The 17,661-nt window shown below is 48.6% G+C and overlaps 1 protein-coding gene across 2 annotated transcripts; it reads left to right on the top strand.

The window, feature by feature from the left end:
- The first annotated feature begins 4,425 nt into the window (after positions 1-4,425).
- On the top strand, positions 4,426-16,559 carry sparc (secreted protein, acidic, cysteine-rich (osteonectin)). 2 transcript variants are annotated; one of them, XM_086086815.1, is made up of 11 exons: positions 4,426-4,530; positions 8,407-8,472; positions 8,662-8,730; positions 8,803-8,856; positions 10,385-10,472; positions 11,211-11,332; positions 11,574-11,694; positions 13,244-13,377; positions 13,763-13,911; positions 14,794-14,942; positions 15,970-16,559. In XM_086086815.1, exons 2-11 carry the CDS (start codon positions 8,416-8,418, stop codon positions 15,996-15,998), a joined length of 972 nt encoding a protein of 323 aa, XP_085942941.1. In that variant the 5' UTR covers positions 4,426-4,530; positions 8,407-8,415; the 3' UTR covers positions 15,999-16,559. The 2 variants fall into 2 exon arrangements, with proteins under 2 accessions (XP_085942941.1, XP_085942942.1); XM_086086816.1 differs by having other exon boundaries at positions 4,433-4,530; positions 8,662-8,856.
- The last annotated feature ends 1,102 nt before the right edge of the window (positions 16,560-17,661 follow it).

The following is a 17,661-nucleotide window of genomic DNA, read 5'->3' as shown; positions in this document are numbered from 1 at the left end:
ATACTCTCTGCGATCAAACAAGTCCGTCTGCTAATGATGTGCTTTTTGCATTCCTGCCTCCCGGCTGCCGTTTCAAACGTGGTCTGATTCGGTTTCCTTGCCGTATTTCTTCCTCCAGCCGCCTTCAACGCCTTTCACGCATTCCAAATTGACTTTACTTTAATTGATAGCAAAAGGAAAACAATGACATTTGCGCCATCGAGATCAGCAGAAGCTACCGGGAACACCTTTTTGTATCTTCTTTCTGACAATTGTCACCGTGTGTGCGTGGAGAGCTAAAAAAGGTCGTGCAGTCACAACTCGTGTCTGCTGGAGAGCAAATCTCAGAAGGTCATCAGAAGGTCAACAGATCATCTGGAGACCTTCCAGACGACCATCACCAGGAGGCATGACGACAGCGGACAGCAGGGGGCGGCAGACAGTGCTTGGCTTGAGAAAAACAGGTCAGAGGTCACAGCAGACGCCAACCTGATGGAAGAAGTCACTTTTCATGTCTTCCGAGGACCTTCGGAGTTTCCTCAAGATGATCGCCGGCTTGTTTTCTTTCATGACAAAGATCTCGCTTGTCTTTGTGGCGTCGGCGCGCAGGCAAGCGAGAGCTTGTTCGGTAACGCTCGGCCCGTCGGGACGAGGCGTGGCTTAGGCGCCGATCGCAGCTGATCTGATGAGACCGCAAAGTCTTTCACTCCCACAGCTGGGAACATGTCAGCGCTTCACGTTCCAACATGTTCGTAAAACACGAAAAACATTTGACTGCACCGTGGAAACCATTGGAAAGGAACGCGCACGCGCACGCGCACGCACACGCACAGCGCTCCTCTCCCTTGAAGGTATTCAAAATGCTTGAACGCCATCTCCTCGTTCCACGGCCTCGATGAGGTTTCAGCACTTGCTTAAGGACACTTGGATAGGGTTGAGAATCGAACCGGCAACCTTTTGGATGGGCAAATGACACACTCCGCCACCTGAGCCATGCCACCTCTGAAGACAACACACGTAGATGATTTTTTTTTTAACGAGCTTAATTTTGCTGGAATGCGACGTCTTCAATCCAACTTTCTTGCTCACAAAAAATGCTCAACCTTCCCGTCGTCCCGCGTTGTTGTTTTTGGTCCCGTTTCAAGTTTGCATCGAGTTGCGTGCCTTCCGTGCAGCATCGCGCAACCACAACATGCCAGGGCAGCACTGAGGTCCATTTAATTGCGAATGCCTCCTGCAACATATTCCCCAAATTCATGCGAGAGGAAAGACAAAATGACTGACGACGAGACGTCTGTCTTATGTACGCGGGCAAATATGCTTAGATGCAAGTTTAATGCGTGCACGAAGGAGGTGAAGCTGTCGCCGTTCACAGCATATTGCACTCCTATGCGTATACGGCGCATCTGCGCTTCAATGAGTTTGCAAAAAGTCAAGATGGCCTCGAATGATGCGCTGAGACGAAATGGACCTCGATGGACGAGCGCGAGCGGAACGTTTGCAACGGAAAAGGTCAACACGTTGCAGGCGGCGATAAGAAATCTTGTTGGCTCCGATCATGAAACGATTGGACAAACATCCATTTAAATGCTACACGATACCAGTCGCAGTTCTGGAGACAACATTTGGTATTGTTGTCTTTTATATCGCGTTGCTATTTTTTAAAAACGTTTTCTTCTTATCGTGTTGTTGGCTTGTTTGTGTTTGCACTTTCAGTCTTAAAGCTTCACCATCAAAACATTCTTTTCCTCATGTTGGATTTCCCGTCACATTTCCCATCAAAAAAAAAATCTCCCCTTCATTTGCAATGAGATGAAAGTTTCACATCCTTCAAAGTTCAAAAATGTTCAGCTCGTTCAATTTGCCTTTTTCAAAATTCCAAGATTTTTTACTTTTCAAAATCTTTTCCCAATAGAATTACACGATAGCGTTCTCACCTTCAGGCATTCTGCAACATTTCGCAACTGATTGAAACATTCCGACTTCAACATGATTGGCTCATTCAAAGCAACATGTGATTGTGAAGTAGTTCCATTCCTCAAATTCCAAATAAAAGCCCCACATTTGACATTTTTGCATATTCGTCAACAGTTTGGACATTTCTTGACACATTCAAACTTCTCGCTCATCATTTGCAAAACTTTCCACATCAAAGCTTCAAATGGAGATTTCTTGACATCTTCGCCTCCAAGTGGCTCGACGGATTTTTTAAAAGCCTTCAAACTGTTCAGCTCGATGGCCTCCCATTTCTTGCGCAAAGGAAATCATTTCCAAAGCGTCGGAACAAGTTGACGTGTGTTTGGATGAAAAGTGGGAGGAGCCCAAATGTTTTGGCTACGGCAGGTGAGTGCAGAACCCCATGAAAAACAAACACGCCTCCTCCTCTCCGCTACCTTTGACTATCGTCACACCTGCGCATTTTCAACCACACTTGACCTTTGACCTTTCGGTCCCGTGACGGCGCCGCCACGCACCAACCTGCCCGACGCCACGTCGGCACACCGGCGAGGAAAACAGGAGGAGGAGGTAAATAAAGGAGGGAGACAAAAAAAAGTGAGCAGACTGGCAGGAAAAAAGAGGGAGTGTGAGCCCCTCCCTTCCTGCCTCCCCCCCTCCCCCCTCCCTCTTGTCAGCCTTTCTGGAAGCTTTCAGGCAGGGTGGAAAATGCCACGTTTCGTGTCGGCCAGAACCAATTACACCCCCCCCCCCACCACCACCACCACCAATCCAGCTGTTCCTGTCATCAGGAATCAGACGACTGGCGCACTCCATTGCTTCTGTTTGACTCCATGTGAGAAATCGCCTGACAAATAAATATCGCCAACAATCAGATCATGGTAGCCAAAGTAGTGGTCATGCTAAAATGTTGATGAATTGCAGAGCGCCCGAACCACACCAGAAAATTGCCCCAACGCGCTGAAAAGAGCCAGTTGCGAGAAAATGCAAAATTTGGATGGATGCAATATCACATGACTCCTTCTTGTGACTGCAAGCCAAGTCAGTGGTTAAGATGTCTTGTCGGTCAACAAGTCGTCGGGTGCAAACGACTGTCGCGTTTAGCATTGGTGGTTGGGACGCACCTCCGAGCGGGAGCACACAAGACATCTTAACGACTGACTTGGCCTGCAGTCACAAGAAGGAGTCATGTCATTTTGCATCCATCCAAATTCGGCATTTTCTCGCATCTGGCTCTTTTCAGCGCATCGGGGCAATTTTCTGGTGCGGTTCGGGCGCGCTGCAATTCATCATTGTTGGCTTTGCCACAGCCAATCAGGCTGCCGCTGTCCTAAACAAGCCTGCCGCCGTGAAGGCGTGGAACCCGCTCACTCGGACGTGAGGACAAACGTCTTGTGAGACCGCCGCTTGCCGTCCTTTCAAAATGCCGTGAGAAGAAAAATGAGAAGACGCTCCAAAAGCTGACTGGCAACAGAAAACAAAGACAATCAAATTCAACTGCTTGGTGTCACTCTTTGAATTCTCACAACGTGCCAATGAAACAAGCATTTTCTACATTGGAATGTGACAACGAACCAACATCAAAGGCCCTGGACTCGGGTTTCACAAGTTGAATGTTCTTATTTCAAGATTTTGCAGAATCAAGTAACAAGATCAATGGAAAACAATCAGACAAAAGTGCAATAACGTGGTTGAGTGGCTCGTTTCGTTATATTTACTCAACTCAATTTTGGTCCTTCCAGCACCAGCTCGGCGGTCTAGTGGAGTGCCTACCCTCAGACTTGGAGGTTGTGGGTTCAATCCCTGGCTGGCTCATTCCAAAGACAATGAAAATGGGACCTGTTACTTCCCTGCTTGACGCGCAGGCAAAGTTGTCCAAGCCTAAAAAATACTTGCGTATTTTAAGACAATATTTCTCTTTATTACAGCTTGAAAAAAGTCACAATGACTTTTTTGTGTAAAAATACAATTTTCAAGACCGCTGTGGTTGATATGATTACATTTGCGACTTTTCTTTTTGCAGTGAACACGATCAAGCCGTGGTTTTATAAATGGGCAATATTTTGAAAAAAAAATCCATTATTTGGATTTAGTCTGCAATATTTTGAAAAAAAAAATCCATTATTTGGATTTAGTCTGCAATATTTTGAAAAAAAAATCCATTATTTGGATTTAGTCTGCAATATTTTGAGGGGGAAAAAAACATTTGCGAATTTTCCGCAAACTGTGTCACCGCCACCAATGAGTCCTTTTTGTGTCTTTACTGTACGAGCCCTGACCTGACGCGAGCCAGCGACCAGTCCGTTGTTTGTCCTTATGTCCCTGCAAAAAAACGACTTTTTCATCCGGCTGACATAAACATGGACTCAACGCGAGTTATTTTGACGTTCTTTTAGCAGCACTTTGGTCTGCAATGTCAACAAGAGCGGCTCCATTTGTGGTCACAGTTTGGCCTCTCCCACCGGGCGGGGTAAAAACGGGGGGGGGGGGGGGGGGGGCGTCGTCCTTATCCTGCCACAGTGGGAAGCGTTCAGAAGTCTTCAAAGTTCTTCTTCTTTTGCGCTGACTTGTCTGCTGCTTCTCTGCTCCCAAAAGGTAAGACTTCGTTTCAGTCCTTCTCATGCATTTGTTTGTTGTTTTTGTTGTTGTTGTTGTTTGGCAGCTGCCTTGCTAATGCTTCAGCACACAAAACACCAAAGTGACATGATTGTAGATTTTCACGTTTTGTTTTGTCTTGTCAACAACGCGTCATGTGAAAAAGCAAAACAAAAACATCTTTGAGTATTTGAAGTAAAGCAGCTGAGCAACAACAAAGAAAAGAGTCGCAATGAAATGAAGATTGTTTGCCACATCGGCAGCGGGGGCACGGGGTGAGGGGGGGCGTGTGGGGGAGGGGAAGGTCCTGAGTCACACGTTTGACTTGGAATGCCAAGAAAAGGCCAGAAAAGGCGACAACACCTCAGCCCGCCGCTGCTCGCTCCCATGGGAAGGAATGCGCGTTGTCATGGCAACCGCTCATTTGCTTACCGACCCACGCAGCGGCACTTCAAAGATGAGCAACATTTGCACTAAGACGTCCAAATGGATTCCCACAAAAAGGGCTCAAATCAAACGGAAGCGTTTCTTCTGTTTAGAGAAACTTCCATTCAAGTGGTTGACGATTTCGTCTTCTCCCACAAAACACACAAAGAGCTCATTTTCATCAACGACGTCAATCCAGAACAGGACCAGCACCGCCCGCCGGCTGCGCCACGGTGGGCCGGCTGCGCCACGGTGGGCAGGAATGTTTGAAGTCGCGCTGGCTCCTCTTACGCCCTCGAAATATGACACGAACCCTTTGCCAAAAAGGACGATGTGCAGTCGCAGCAATTTGCACTCGATCGTCGCTGCTCGAGAAATGTGGCGACAAACAACACGAGCGGCTGCACAAAATGATAACAATCAAATTGTGTTTTACTTTGCGCCAGGCTTTAGACGTGGTCAGAACAATCGTAAATTCTGCCGCCAAATTGTCACGTTGGCAGGACCGGACTGCCGAATCGGCCAAAATCGAAATCTGTCAGCAATTGTGAGCGGCAACAGAAGATCCCAAAGATTTCAAATCGAGTCAAACAGTGCGTTCATGAAAGCTCGGCTCGTTTCAACGATTAACTGAACACGTTGCACACTAAGGAAGAACACTATAAAGTTTGATACACATAAATGTGTCAATGCGTTTTGGAATCGGCATTTCTTGTCCAGGTGTGAGTTTCAGGCGCTTCCACATTTCTTTGGTGCGGTGGGGGTTGCAGGTGTGCTTCCAGGTGGGGGTTGCATTTCCACAAACACTGCCGACAGGAAGTTTGAGTGCCATTGGAGCGATGCAAGCTGTCAGCAGGTGCATATTTTCAGGCCGGGTTAGAGTTAGACAAGCCTCATCCACGCACGCACGCACATATGCACGCACCTTGCTAGCATTCTGCTAATTATGCTAATGACAATAATAAAAGCTTTTTCTGTAAGTAAGAAGAGAAGCGAGCATGAAAATCTGAAAAAAGAAAACAATTTTATTTTTGTTATCTTTTAAGATGATTTTGGGCCAAGAGAAAGGACAAACCCTGACTGGTCGCCAGCCACTGGCATCGCATACAGTATAGATGTTCACAACGAGCGGGATAAAAATGGCCGTTGAGATTAAAGTTGCAGATGGACGAGAATCTTGGTGGAACGTCACGGAAAAGAAGAAGAAAGGAAAAGAGAGGATGAAAAAGTGATCTCAGGTTACTTTTCCACGTCGCTGAGCTCATCTTACCTTTTCCTCGTCTTTCTTTCTTTCTCAACTATGGAGCTTTTGTCTTCACAGCTGAAAAAAAGACAGCACGACTTGGAAGGTCTCCAATGTTCTTTCAGGAGCATGAAAGTTAAGCTAGTAACTAATTTCACCACTTTCACACGCTAGCTAACCATCAAATGTCAGCGTTAGCCACATTGTGGACGTGCTCGACGTAGCCGGAATGCAATGACGGGCAACTGCTAGCCTGCTTTAGCATTAGCGATAGCAACACTACTTTTCAAGTACTTGGCACAGCTTCAGTCACGTCCGTTTTCAGCAATCGGTATCATTAAAAAACGGACCCAAAAAAACGACAGTATTGAATTGAAATTGTCTGCTGTCGCCCATCATAAATATTTGCTTTATCACCATTTGGTGAAAGTTGCGTCGCAGCATATCAAAGAAGTCGACAATACGTATTTCTTGACTGTTCAAATTGAAGTTGAAGAAGATGTTTGGACTGCTGTGCTTTAAAGTGTGTTAAAAAAAACATTTTTATGGTCTCGCTGTTTTAGCCTCCACTTGAAACGGAATTGGTCGTCGGACAACTTCCCGCTTGATGCGTTCACGTGTCGGGATGTTTATGGCGAGGGGAAGACCGTATTTGCGCCAATCTCGCCTTGAAAGTACAGCACTGCGTGTGCGTGTGCGCGCGTGCAGTGCGCGCGTCAGCTAGTTTTCCTGGCAAGCTGAATTCGGCAAAGTCCGCCAGCAAATCAAACAGGTTCGTGTAGCAAAGAGCGACTTTATAAGAGCGACGGCACGTTCCAAAGAAAACACTTTGTTTGCTACTTGCGTCACCTCCTCCTCTTCCTCCTCTTCCTCCTCTTCCTCCTCGCCCAATGAGGATGGTGATGTTCCTCCAAGTCAAACACTCGGAGGAGATCTTTTTTTCCTCCCTTCTTTTTCTTCTTCTTCTCAATGTTGCCTTCTGGCTATTTTTAGAAGAGATGCTGCCTTGTGCGCAAAGTTTCCGTTCTGGAACTTTCCATCAACAAACAAACACGCTGGCTGAGCATCATCATCATCATCATCATCATCATCATCATCATCATCATCATCGTCCTCCTCCTCGTTCGGGTACATTTTGGACAGTTGCGTGCTTTTGTCGCGTGAGAACACAGAAGTTCCTTTTGTGGGAAAATTGGAAACTTCTTAAGCTAAATGAAGACAACGACATCAAATCCAAGTCATTCCGGTTGTACGAAGCAGGCGCGGCAAAATTTGGGGAAAATCGAAACATTCCTTGTTTTGTGTATTTCCATTCAAAGTAGGAAGCGGACGCTGTCTTGAAGCTCGCGAGAAGCTCGCGAGAAGCTCGCTGCTCCACTGCAACGGCGACTCGCTACATCGTGGAATAATCAAAGTCTCCGGAGAGAACATCGTTCGCGTCTTGTGGTCCACTTCAGCTCAAACGTGAATGTTTTTTTTTGCGTTCTGTCGTCGAGCAGCTCTTTCATGACGCAGAACAAATCTCACAGAGATCGCCAACGCTTTCAACGTGCTGAGGCAGGAACTCCGAAAAGATGATCAGATCATCCGGCGGATCGAGGAGAAGAACATTCCGGATGTCGAAAGTAGTCCGGAAGAGCAGCATGAGATTATTTTCTTTTCGTGCTTTGATGCCGGCACTTGGCAGCCTGCCAGCGTTCCTGGCGCGTTCCTGATGTCTGCACGAAAGAGGAGACGCCGAGCGGGTCAAGCCAAACAAAAGCGCTTTTATGGAATTCGTCATTTGACGGGCAGACGGAATTCCTCAGCAGTGAGGCCGGACGAGACAACGCTCGCTTGTTCAGCATCTGGAAAGCAAAGCGGCAATCAAGCAAAAAGCGGCGCAAAGGTTCCGAAACACCTCGTACGTCCTCAGGGGACCTTCGCAATGCTTGCAAAGGGCACATGTCGTCCGAACGTTGGGGCGAGTGTTTATTTGTCGGGGGAAATGTTCCCAAAACCAGAGAAGGAATGCTCCGTGTGGGATCGTGGCTTTGCAGCTCGTTTCCATCTGCAGTCCGTGTTCGTAGATAAGAAAGAAAATGAAGACATGCAGGCGTTCTGCAGGGAACCGTCTGAGGGATCCTGCGGATTCTCACCGTTGGTTTAAAAGCATGCGTGTTGAAATCCAAATGAAAAGTCTCCTTGTTTTGCTTTTGTGTCCGCAGACACTGAAGATGAAGGCGTGGATCATCTTCCTGGTTTTCCTGGCCGGACCCGCCATGGCCGCTCCTGTAAGTCCTCGCTGCGTCTGACAAACAATCACTGGAAGGTCCTCAGCTTTCTCAGAAGAACCTCAAAAGTTCTCTTCGGAGATCTCGAAATCATCAGTCGCTCCGAGTCCATAATTCCGGTTGAGTTCTTTGTCGTCGTGTTCCTTGAGTGCTTTGTTCAAGTGGCGGTTTTTTCCTCCTGTTTGTCAGACTGAGGAGCAGCCGATGGACGAGGAGCTGGTGGCGGTGGAGGAACCGCCGATGGACGAGGAGCTGGTGGCGGTGGAGGAACCGCCGATGGACGAGGAGCTGGTGGCGGTGGACGAACCGCCGATGGACGAGGAGCTGGTGCCGGACGAGGAGTTGGTTGTGGACGAGCCCGCAGCGGAGGATTCGCTTGTTGAAGTGAGTCGCAAACGGTCCTTCGCCAGAAATGTTTGCAGTTTGTCAGCTTGGATCTCAAGCGAGCCTCAAAATGTTCCCGCCTGTTTTTGGCCCGCGCGGTACGAAGGCAGAAGGTGAGCGAGCGCGGCAGACGCGCACACACCAGAAGGTCGCCCATTCCATGTCACCTCCCGGGAACCTCTCAGTTGAGTCCAAAGGTCTTTGAAGAAGATGAAGAGGAGAAATCTGAATTCATGGAACAACGCGAAGACCGCGTGGAAGCATGGAAGGGATTTCTACTTCAAAAAAGTCATCCGGATCAGATTGATACCTTTTTCTAATCCCCTTTCTTTCTAATCCGGATCAAATCGATCTTCCAAACAATTTTGGGATAGGATCAATCTGATCCAGAAACCAGAACCCAGAACCCAGAACCCAGAACCCAGATTTGAGGTTTTAGGATAGCAAGACTTCATGGATTCATCCCACTTGTACTTTTTTCCCTTCGCTCCCATTTTTATTCTGCTATGCAGCACACGATTGTGCGGTTAGTCCCGAATTCTTTGAGACAAAATAAAGCGTATCTCGGAAAAAGTCTCTCCTAAATGCCCAATGAAGAAGCCGAATCCTAAAGTCCACCTTTTTGAAATGATTTAAGGAAAGAAAAACCATCTGATGCGTCAATAGATGTCCAGCAAAGAGACTGTCGCAGGTTCCACCTCAGGTGAGTCCAAAATGGCATTCGAGAAGATGGCGACCAGGAAGCAGCATTTATGGAACAACGTGGAGATGACACGGAAGCATCGAGAATCTGACGGAACCCAGAAAAGACCGTGGACAAGAACGTTGTGGATGTCATCCCGGTCACGGTCATTCAAAAACGATCAATTGAGGTTCACGAGGAACGACAACGAAGAATTCGACGTTACGGAAGGAAATCTTTTGGACGAAAGGTGAAACGTCTTCAGCGGCCAAGAAGAGTCCAGTTGCCCTAAAATGTTTGCCGAACATTCTGGACGTTGATGTTGAAAAGAGGAAAGAGACGAGCTGGACTTTGGATTCTGCAGCTGCTCGTGATGATGTCGCCTTGTTGGCCATCGTTCCGCATCGTCACGTTTCAAATCCCAAATTTCCGTCTGGAGGCCTTCATGTGAATAAAGAGAAGCTTGGAAGTCGTTCAGCAGGAAATCAAGCGCCAAGACAGAATGTTCTGGGAGCCATTTGTTGTTTTTAGAGAAAAAAAAAGGCGACTTGAGCGTGTGAACGTTACAAACACCACATCTGGAAAGATCCGCCTCACGCGTCCTCTCAGGAAGCGCCGACGTCATCTTGGCCTCGCCGCATGCAGACGCAGCTGCTCGTTAGCGCCGGCCTTGCCGTTTGGGTCCCGCTCGCGGGCACATTCTTTCAGGGCGGAACCTTCTGGAAGGCGGCCAGTCCCGCCTCAACGCCTCGGAGGTCGCAAATCAAAGCTTGGCCGAGCGAGCGACGCGCTCCGCTCGCTGCTTCTGAAAGCTTTGAAACAAACACGTTGCTCTCCTTCTTGCAGGAGGCGGAGGTCGGCGCCAACCCGGTGCAGGTGGAGGTCGGCGACTTTGACGAGGCCATCGAGCTGGAAGACGACGACGTTGCGGAGAGTGAGTGAGCGCAAGCGCCAGCGCCAGCGCAAGGGCTCGCTGGCGACGCGCTCGTCCGGACTCCAGATTCAAGAACCACAAGCAAAATGACACGTTCAGGACCAGAATCGTGTAGAACCAGGACAACACTCGTAAAGTACACACTGTGCTTGTGTCCAACTTCACAAGGTCGGGTCCTCCCAAGGGCGAATTTGTCGGCACACTTACAAATAAATGGACCGGGATCGGCAACGCTGCCTGTCGGTTGTCGCTCGCACATCGACAGAGCGTCCATTCGCGTGTAAATCAGGCTTAAGTCCGTGCGTGCTGTCGAGTCGCGCCGGGAGTGGCGTCATGAATTTGCCCTTCGGAGGACCCGACGCAGGAAATGGTGGACTGCGGTAACAAGAAACACAAACACAACACACACACGCCAATGGCATCGCTCCCAAAAATCGAAATGCCAACTATAAATATTTCCTGACAAAAATAAATAAAACATGAACAAAGTCCCTCCGTTTTGACGGCTTTGCGTCCCGACGGCGCAATCGCGAAGCTCGACGAAGTCGTCCGCTTCAACTTGTTTGCAGATGTTTGTGTATTTTTCCCCATCTTATATTTGGGTAATTCTTCTCGTCTCTTCGTGGGTCTTCAACGGGCTTTTGTTTGTTTGGACTTTTTGGAGGAAGCGCGTGACTTGAAAAGCATGTTCGAGACCGCAAATGATGCCACTTTTCATGGCCGTGTGTTTTTGTCCAGACGCGTGCCTGCAGCACCAGTGCAAGAAGGGCAAAGTGTGCGAGGTGGACGAGGACAACACCCCCGTGTGCGTGTGCCAGGACGCGTCCACGTGCGCCGCCGCCGAGGGACAGTTTGAGCACGTCAGTTCTCAGCGCCGACCATTCCGCAGACTTCTCCATAAACAAAGCATTTCTTCAGACTTCCCGGAAGTCAACGGTCGTAAATGAAATATGTTGAGAGCCGCAGACGGCGCCCCGAAGGTTCCCGGGCCGAGCGAAGCGTAAAAGTCTCCGTGTTGAACTCCGCAAGAGACACAACCAAACGGGCAACGATTGACGAGACACAAATCATTGCATCTCACTGTTGCGTTGACGTGTTCAGGTTTGCGGCACCGACAACAAGACCTACGACACGTCCTGCCACTTCTTTGCCGCCAAGTGCGCCTTGGAGGGAACCAAGAAGGGTCACAAGCTGCACCTGGACTACATCGGACCCTGCAAAGGTAAAACCTTCCCCAGCAAATATTGAGCTCATGCTTTTCCCAGAAAGGAAAACATTTGCATGGAGAAAAATATCCACATATAATTGTTGCCCATTTCAATTGCCTTGAAATAACAATAATAAAAAAAAACTTTGGCTTGTAAGTCAAGGTAGCGGCGTACTGCCAAGCGTGAAAATAATTCCAAGCATCTTCATCTTCATCTTCATCAGCAGCTGCCGCTGCAGCGCGCCGCTCTCGCTGAGATGTGCCCGAGCGTGTTTGTGCACGCGCTCAAACTGGGCGTGGCTGGCGTGCGGGAGTGCGGGGTTCAAGTGGAGAACAGGACGACGGCATGTTGACGCTTGTCTAGTGAATAAGATGCTAACTTGCTAACACGGCAATGTTAGCATCAAAAGCTGTTCTCGTCAGCACAATCCAAGAACTGGACGGTGCTTTGCTTCTTTCTTCTTTTTTTTTTTTATATGGTTCACAAGTTCTTCCAAAACTCACTCGGTCGCACTTCCTGGGAAGAAAAAAATGTGCACCCGGCGCCTGTTTGACAGATCAACATGAAATTGTGAGGACCCGAGCACAAAACTGATTACAAAGTCAGGCATTTTTGTCTAAAGCAGCAACAGTCCGCCGATCGCCGGGCTTGTCCTTTGACAAACTCCTACTTGAGCTTTGGCCCAAATGAGTTCCGATCCGAAGACGGTGTCTGAAACAGTTGGCCGACGATGTTGGGCGACCCAAAAGGATTTTTTTCAGACCAGATCATTTCGACCTGCGCAGACCATTTCAATCGTTACCCAGACAAAAGTCCGATTTACAGACGTTGGATAAGTTCAGCGCCAAAGGAAGTGCTCAGAACCTGAAGTGGTCCAAACTGGATGAGCTTTGAGAGTCAGCGAGGGCGGGAATGTCGACAGACTCCGTCGCTCGCCGTCCTAACAAGTCGATTTGGAGGCACCGCCAGGAGCTCGACATTCCTCGCAAATTACTTTGTGGGATTCGGATCGGGGACGTCAATCACATTCCCGGCCGGAAGCTCGCGCGCGGCAATCGGGACGTCACCGTTGCCGTGCTTGCTTTTAAACGTGTGCTTCGCAGACGAGGCTCGCTTTCTCCTCTCCGGTCGCGCAAACAGCAAAACGTCAAGCGGCGGACGGCGGCGCCACCGCAGGACATTCCCAGTTTGGGAATTTGCGGAAGAAAAAGCCAGTTTGCGTCATCGGTTGGACAAACGGCAGCCGAGTTGCAATCGTTGTAGGTGCAACTTTTATGGCCTTAAAATGTGACCACCATTTTGCCGTTTCCAAGACATCAAAAAAACAAATTCTTGCGTGTTGAGCATAAAAGCAGGAATGTCTTCACACGTTTGCCTTCAGAAGACGCAGCTCGATTTTCAGATGAGCTCAGTTGTCACGTCGAGCGTTTTTCAACCGGCCTCGGACTTCCAAATGTGAGCGGAAAGACAGCACCCGAGCGGGATGAGCTCCGGTTGAGTTTGTCATGCGAAAGTGGGCGCGATTGCCGGCAGGCAGCTTGACGGCGTTTTGTGCTCACGCAGACATCGAACCCTGCGTGGACAACGAGCTGCGGCAGTTTCCTCTGCGTATGCGGGACTGGCTGAAGAACGTCCTGGTGACCCTGTACGAGCGCGACGAGGACAACGACCTGCTGACCGAGAAGCAGAAGCTCAGGGTGAGTCTCGCCCCTTTCGCGCCGTCGCTGCGGCGGGAAATTGAGCGTCAGCCGTTAAACTTCACACTCAACCTTCAACTTTGCACACGTTTGCGACTGCGGCGCTTCTGTTCCGAAGCCAGGAAAACGCCGGCTGGCCGAGAACCTGCCGTTTTCTAGAGCTAACGTCCGCGCGCAGCAGAAATTCTGAGGGCTGCGGCATCGGGAGAACATTTGTTGTTGCGGCGGAACCGACAAGTTCTCCGAATGATGCACCGAATATAGTTGCCGACGAATTTGATCACGGAAACCGTCGAGGCTCGTCCGTGACGTCTTCCGCCGCGTCGCGTCAACAAAAGGCCACCTTTGTTGTTGTGTGCTGACCCGCTGACTTTGGGCGCGGCAGGTGAAGAAGATCTACGAGAACGAGAAGAGGCTGAAGGCGGGAGAGCACACCTTGGACCTGCTGGCTCACGACTTCCTCAAGAACTACAACATGTACATCTTCCCCGTGCACTGGCAGTTCAAACAGCTGGACCAGCACCCCGCCGACGGGTACGTGTGCCAACGCGCTCCCGGGCCGACGCCCGTTCGCGGACCCCCCGCGGTGGTCGCAGGTTTATCCTGGAACCCAATTTGGGGATCCTCGCAAAAAACATTTGCCTCCGTTTACAAGATGATCTCCATTTTGTGGGGAAAGCGTACATGCACGTGCTGGCACGGGTCAAAACACGGCGGCGCGGGCCTGCCGGCACCTGGCCGCCGTGCCGGCAGCAACAATCAAAAATTCTTCAACAAGCAATGATAAACCGACAATCGGCATTTCCCACAGAAAATGCTGATCGCGTCCCTCCTCGAAAATCTGCAATTCCATTTTCTAAGTATTTGGGGAAAAGAAAATCCCCGAACAAGTGAATTGATGGTGTCGAACCCCACTCGCGTCTCCTTAATACTGCATTTAGGGATGGGCGAGGTATCGATAGCGGGCCGACGCCTTGACGGCGTCTCCTGGCTGCTTCACAATCCGGAACTCGAGGCACACGCGCGCATTCAGATGAAAAGCACAGAATTTCATTGGGACTTTTTCTGGCTAAAGGATTAATTAGCGGCATTTATTTATTTATTAACATTTGTTTTCTTGTGTGTTCCATGCAAAATATACATTTTAGGAATTAACGGCAAAAAGATCATGGAAAATGACCATTAATTGTAAGCAGTTTTAAGGAAAAACGCTATATCGGGATCGAAAGGTCCATCTTGAAAATGATTGGTCATTGTTTTTGAAGATTATGTGTCAAAAGTACTCGTAATCCATCTGCTTTTATGAAGGATGACTGAAATGTTCTCTAAACGACGTATCCGTGGTCAAACTCGTTGCCAATTAAAGTAACACATCGGTTATTTGCCGATTAATCGTAAGCGTTGTTTGATTGGCAGCTACTTGACGCACGGCGAGCTGTCGCCCCTCCGCGCCCCCCTCATCCCCATGGAGCACTGCACCACGCGCTTCTTCGAGGAGTGCGACGCCGACGCCGACAAGTACATCGCCCTGGAGGAGTGGGCCGCCTGCTTCGGCATCAAGGAGGGTGAGTAGCCCGCACCCGCGCCCGCGCCCACCGACGGCGCACCGTTTTGCAGGTTGCAAACGTAGCTGCCGTGTTGCCGCGCGATCCGCACATGCGAGCCTGGCAACGGGCCAAAGGCGCATACAAATCATTAGGGGGGTCCCCAGCACCTCTTCTTGGAACCCAAGCCACTTAGCATTAGAACTAGAATTAGAACGATGGACAGGAAGTGGCGTCATGACTCGTACCAAAAGTGAAAATATAACCGGAAGTAAAGCGGAATCGTTGGTGACGTCATATTGTCATCACAAAACACAAAAGTTTTTTGGAAATGTTGATGAACTTGAAAGATAATTGTCCACTGAAAATGACGTGACGGGCCCGGATTTGCAACCATGTGATCGGATCTTGAATTGCGCTCACGAAGCAGGCGAGGAACTGCTTTTGCGGCATCGAAGCACTCAATTCACTTGAAATTGCTTCCTTGGCACCAAAAAAAAAGGTTGGATTTTTTTTTTTTTTTTGGTGAGTTCTTCAGGGCGCCGACTAATAATGACTTTAATAATTGATTGATCTGTCAACGATTTGCTCAATTAATCAACAGAATTGGATTTAAAAACAGCACCCATTTTTGATTTCCGTGCCTCAATTCAAAACACGACATCATTTCAAATTGACGGTGCAGAAAATGGACAAACAAATTGATTAGGACTCATTTACGGGTTTGGTCGGTAACATCTGCCAGAAAATCGGCCCAAAATGTGGATCGTTGTTTTCCGGACTCAAAGACGATCAAACATGTTAAATTGTTGTTTGCAATTTGTATAAATAAAGTTGGTTGATAGCATTAACACAGGCGGCGGAAATACTTTTTTGTTTGTTTTTGCGACATCCGTCGGATCCGTCGGATCCGTCGGATCCGTCGGATGACGCAACAGCAACAGCTGCTGTTTGAATTGGAATTCAATCCGGCTTTCAAAGTTCGCCACCAATTCTTTCCCATGCGCTCATTTGGTCGCGTGCTGCTAACCGTTTTGTGTCTTTGCAGAGGACGTGGACAAGGAACTCCTCATCTAAGCGCCGGCTTCTGTGGGGACGAAGGAGGAGCTCGTCGCTAAGTTGAAAACAGAAACAAGAAAACAAATTGACTTTTGGTGCTAATTGCTTTTTCATTTTGAGTTTCAAGTAACAACCTTTTCTGCCTATACCACTATTAAACAAATTCCAAAAGAGAAACGTGCACAAACTAACATCAAACTAAAGACTTCTGATGTACATGTTTTTATATATAAATATTTCAATATACAATTATTTTGAAGGGCTTCCATTGGACATCAATGAGACTAAAGTGTCAAAAGTCCGAAAATAAAGTTTGGAAATAAATGTTCTCTGCGCTTTCTACTGCACGCTTACTTGCTTTAGTTGTTGCGCTCCACGACTTCGCTCGTTGGCGACCGCCCGGTTTCCATGGCGACGCTCGTCGACGCATGGTTTCCACGGCGACGTTGCTAAAAGAAGACGGGCATGTTTAAACAGGAGAAAGTCTCGCAGGCTGAGATTTTCTCTCTCCAAAGTGTTTCTACTGACAACAGCAGCTAAGATTCCTTGAGGAAATTCAATAAAGTCAATCAAACCCTCCGACGTCTGCACGCCTTTCGTATCTTCGTCACAACCCCGGCACACACTTCGGTTCGGACATCCTCGTCTTCATCGCCGTCTCCAGATATTAGACAAGCCCCAGACCGACATTAGCTTCATTACGAGACCTGCTGTTAGCATCAGCATTTTGTGCCCTTCAATTTGGCCTGTTTGTATTTAACGAATCGTTTTCAGATTTTGGACATGATTCCTGTCGCTTCATCAGAACCTCCGGGGGGGACACTTTGAGTTTGGACCTCCTCAATTTGACCACCGTCATGCGGCTAACGACGCGCACACCTCGAGTCCAGATATTAGGCCCATCCCACACTGACATTAGCGTTTATGAGACACGTCAGTCGTCATGGAATCAATTGTGTAGCAAAAAAGTCATATTAGCATATTAGCCACCATCACACACTGGCATTGAGCTTCCTTCACCAGACCTCAAGTTAGCATTAGCATGATGTGCTAACCAATTTGGACACTTTCGTCTTCACTTAACAATGACGAGCTTTTCGATGAATAATAACTACGAAGAACGATGTTGAATGAAAGGCGAACTACCTGACTTGCATAAATGGGATTTGAAGAAGGAATCCTTGATTTCTATTTTCCCACACAGAAGTAAACGAGATGCTTGCGCCTGAAATATTCCAACCTTGTGCATGTCTCAACCCATCACCTGCCGTCGGAATGCTAACGTTAGCATAGCAGCAAACGGCCTCCTTCCGGCGGGCGGGCGGGCCCCCGGGAGAAGACGGAGGGCCGCGCCCACCCGCACCCGGCCGGACCCGCCCGCTCACCACGCACACCTGCTCATCCTGGCTGGGCTGCAGAGGGAAAAAACACACAAGGGAGTTCATCTCCTTAAAAGGAAACGGAATCGCTGAGCGTTTCAACAAATCTCAACTGCTCCACAAACAAGCCATCAGCATTATTGCGACGTAATCCTCGGACGACGTTACAAACAGAAATCGCCAGAAAAGAATTGAGATGATATACGGCGCCTTTTATTTGACTGTATCATATTAACGTGATGCTCGTGTGAACACACACAAGTTTAAGCTTCTTTACTTGAAACACTTTAAGCAACTCGTCG

Source organism: Leptonotus elevatus, chromosome 10, assembly GCF_054856555.1.
Source record: "Leptonotus elevatus isolate MCC_2025b chromosome 10, RoL_Lele_1.0, whole genome shotgun sequence".
NCBI classification, from domain to species: Eukaryota; Metazoa; Chordata; class Actinopteri; order Syngnathiformes; family Syngnathidae; genus Leptonotus; species Leptonotus elevatus.
Note: the sequence above shows the minus strand (reverse complement) of the source record. Positions and strands in the feature narration are given on the sequence as shown.

Bases quoted from the DNA above. Each gene is read 5' to 3' on its own strand.
- sparc (XM_086086816.1), top strand. From the start codon at position 8,416: ATGAAGGCGTGGATCATCTTCCTGGTTTTCCTGGCCGGACCCGCCATG. The intron at 11,695-13,243 runs GTAAAACCTTCC...GTGCTCACGCAG, and splicing joins CTACATCGGACCCTGCAAAG to ACATCGAACCCTGCGTGGAC. The intron at 13,378-13,762 runs GTGAGTCTCGCC...TGGGCGCGGCAG, and splicing joins CCGAGAAGCAGAAGCTCAGG to GTGAAGAAGATCTACGAGAA.